The sequence below is a fragment of the Mesocricetus auratus genome, unplaced genomic scaffold, assembly GCF_017639785.1.
Source record: "Mesocricetus auratus isolate SY011 unplaced genomic scaffold, BCM_Maur_2.0 Super-Scaffold_100011, whole genome shotgun sequence".
In the NCBI taxonomy this organism is placed as follows: Eukaryota; Metazoa; Chordata; class Mammalia; order Rodentia; family Cricetidae; genus Mesocricetus; species Mesocricetus auratus.
In genome coordinates this window covers 42,641,791-42,644,464 of record NW_024429195.1, presented here as the reverse complement: position 1 = coordinate 42,644,464, position 2,674 = coordinate 42,641,791, and the positions used below count along the sequence as shown (strand labels likewise).

Genomic DNA, 2,674 nt, shown 5'->3' with positions numbered 1-2,674 from the left:
AAATTTATAATAAGATATAACGGCAACAAAGGAGGATTTTGATATGGAATGCACTATAGAAAAAATCTGAAAGGACTTCATTTTTTTGAGAAAATAGATATAGGTAAACACATGGATGATGAATAGAAAGAACCATAGATGGATGAACACATATGGAAATGAGCTGAGTGTACAGAGCATAATGGTTACTCTAAATGTGGAATTTCATCAAATCTCAAAATGCCAATCTATTACAAGTCATGCTTTTGTTTCTCCCTTGACTATCAATTTGGAAAGAAGAAGCTATTCTTTTAACATCACAAATGTTTCATTTGCCAGAGAAAAGCACTACCTTCTGGATTGTGTCCTTAAAGGCTTGCTTTACTTGTTGGTTCCTCAATGTGTAGATAAATGGATTCATCATAGGAGCAACAGAAGTATTGAGAATAGCTACTCCTTTGGTCAGTGATGCTCTTTCTTTGGCAGAAGGATTAGCATACATGAATATGCAGCTGCCATACGAGATAGAGATAACAATCATGTGAGAGGAGCATGTAGAAAATGCTTTCTTTCTCTGACTGGCAGATGGAAGTTTCAAAATTGTCATGACGATGAACATGTAGGAAAGAATGATTAGTGCTAAAGTGAAGAGCAGTATGACTATTGCAGAATAAAACCCAATCACTTCTAGGAGCCATGTGTCTGAGCAGGATAACTGCAGGAGGGGGAAGTAGTCACAAGCAAAGTGATCAATGACATTGGAGCCACAGTAATCTAACTGGAGAAAAAGGATGACGGGTGGGAAGATGTTTAGGAACCCTGCCAACCAGGCAGAAAAAACCAGAAATATGCAGACTCTCCTGTTCATGATGGTTGTGTAATGCAGTGGCTTGCAGATGGCAACATAGCGGTCATAGGACATAGCCGTTAGGAGGTAAAATTCAGTGATACCCATGAAGATGAAGAAAAACAACTGAGCTGTACAATTGTTGTAGGAAATAGTTTTGTCTCTGGTTATGATTGTGCTTAGGAATCTAGGTATGCAGACAGTTGTAAATGTTATTTCTAAAACAGAGAAGTTCCTGAGGAAGAAATACATAGGAGTCTGTAGATGGGGGTCTACCAAGGTGAGAGTGATGATGGTCAAGTTTCCAGTGACGCTTAGAATGTACATGATAATTAAAAAGAGGAAGATCACAACCTGAAGCTCCGGGTCATCTGACAGTCCTAAGAGAATGAATTCTGTGGGCACTGTGTGGTTTTTCATTGTGGATATTCTCATCTCCCTAAATATTCAAAGTATATTTAGTGTAAAAGAGATAGAAAAATATTGAACATAGGGCATAGTATTAAGAAAATATTTGTAAAGATAAATAGTCTTATGAAATGGACAAAAATTTGCCCTTCCTTATTTTCCATTCAAAGGACAAGTAACATCTGTTGTTCAACCTGTTGACTGAAAAATACATTGCAGCTATAAATATGGACAAAACTTCTGATGATATCACTTATATCATTTTCCAATGCATCAAATGTATATATATATATGTTTGTATGTATCTATTTATTTATTTAAAAATTGATTTGCCTGAGGAAACACAGTAAAACTGATCTTCCCTTTCCTCAGCATTGTAAAAATGAGTCTAGGAAAAGGCATAGTCTAAACACACAGTTCAAAGACTCTAGAGGTATTTAAACCTTACCTTCAGATTTGTATTTTGTAAAACTAAGTTCACTGTGGTTTAGGAAACTTCACAAGTGCAGCAACAATTGACTGATGACCATGTCACTGGAGATACAACCTGCTTACTCATGGATATGTTCAGTCATTCCTGTCTATATTTCATACTTGAGGGTCTTAGGATAATGCTATTTTTCTCCTTGGATGATTAAACTTTTTTCTCTTATAATACAAAGACCACAGGACATGAAAGAAAAACCTTTTTATAAAAACAATGAAGTTATTGACTAAAATTAGTCACAATTCAGTTTTAAAACATTTCTATTCAAATGAACAAGTAGATGGTCAAGGTAACATTTGCAGGAAAGTAGATATTATCTCAAATAACCAAAAATTCCCTTTAAAGACTATTTCTATCACAGTATAGCATTACACATAGGGGCTATGTGAGAGCAATTCAGTACTTTTTGCTGACTTTCTGCTTTGGGATTTAACTAATAGTGTTTTTGTTGATGACATTTATTAAAATTTCAGAGTTAAAGGTGCAATAAATCCACAGCAATGAATATAAATATTTCAAGTTTTTTAAATTTGTCACACAGTATAGTGGGTTTCATCATTGCATTTTCATGCATAGGTATCACTATAACTTACAACATGTATAGACCAAGAATAAGAAATTTCTTCATCGTTTCTCTTCTTTCCTTGTCCCTGGTCCCTTTCCTCTTCCTTCTCTGCTTTCATCACACACACACACACACACACACACACACACACACACACACACTACACACACACACTGCACATTTAAGTCTATATTCTGCATATGAAAAAAATGTGACATTTATTTTCCCGTTATACTACCTCATTCCTTCCTTCCTTTATATATCCCCTTAATATCTCATTTAATTTTCACATTATGTATGTGTATGTACAGATAATATTGTAAATGCTTAAGTAAATGGGAATATTGTATAATATATGAAGATAACAAACTTACTTCTGGGTTCATCT

The 2,674-nt window shown here is 34.7% G+C and overlaps 1 protein-coding gene across 1 annotated transcript; it reads right to left on the bottom strand.

Moving 5' to 3' along the window:
* Positions 1-307: 307 nt before the first annotated feature.
* LOC101825764 (olfactory receptor 6C3-like) lies at positions 308-1,249 on the bottom strand. Its single transcript, XM_005079805.2, has one exon. It carries the CDS (start codon positions 1,244-1,246, stop codon positions 308-310), a length of 939 nt encoding a protein of 312 aa, XP_005079862.1. The 5' UTR covers positions 1,247-1,249.
* Between the last annotated feature and the right edge of the window lie 1,425 nt (positions 1,250-2,674).

Excerpts from the sequence above, each read along its gene's own strand:
- LOC101825764 (XM_005079805.2), bottom strand. The coding sequence starts at position 1,246 with ATGAAAAACCACACAGTGCCCACAGAATTCATTCTCTTAGGACTGTCA.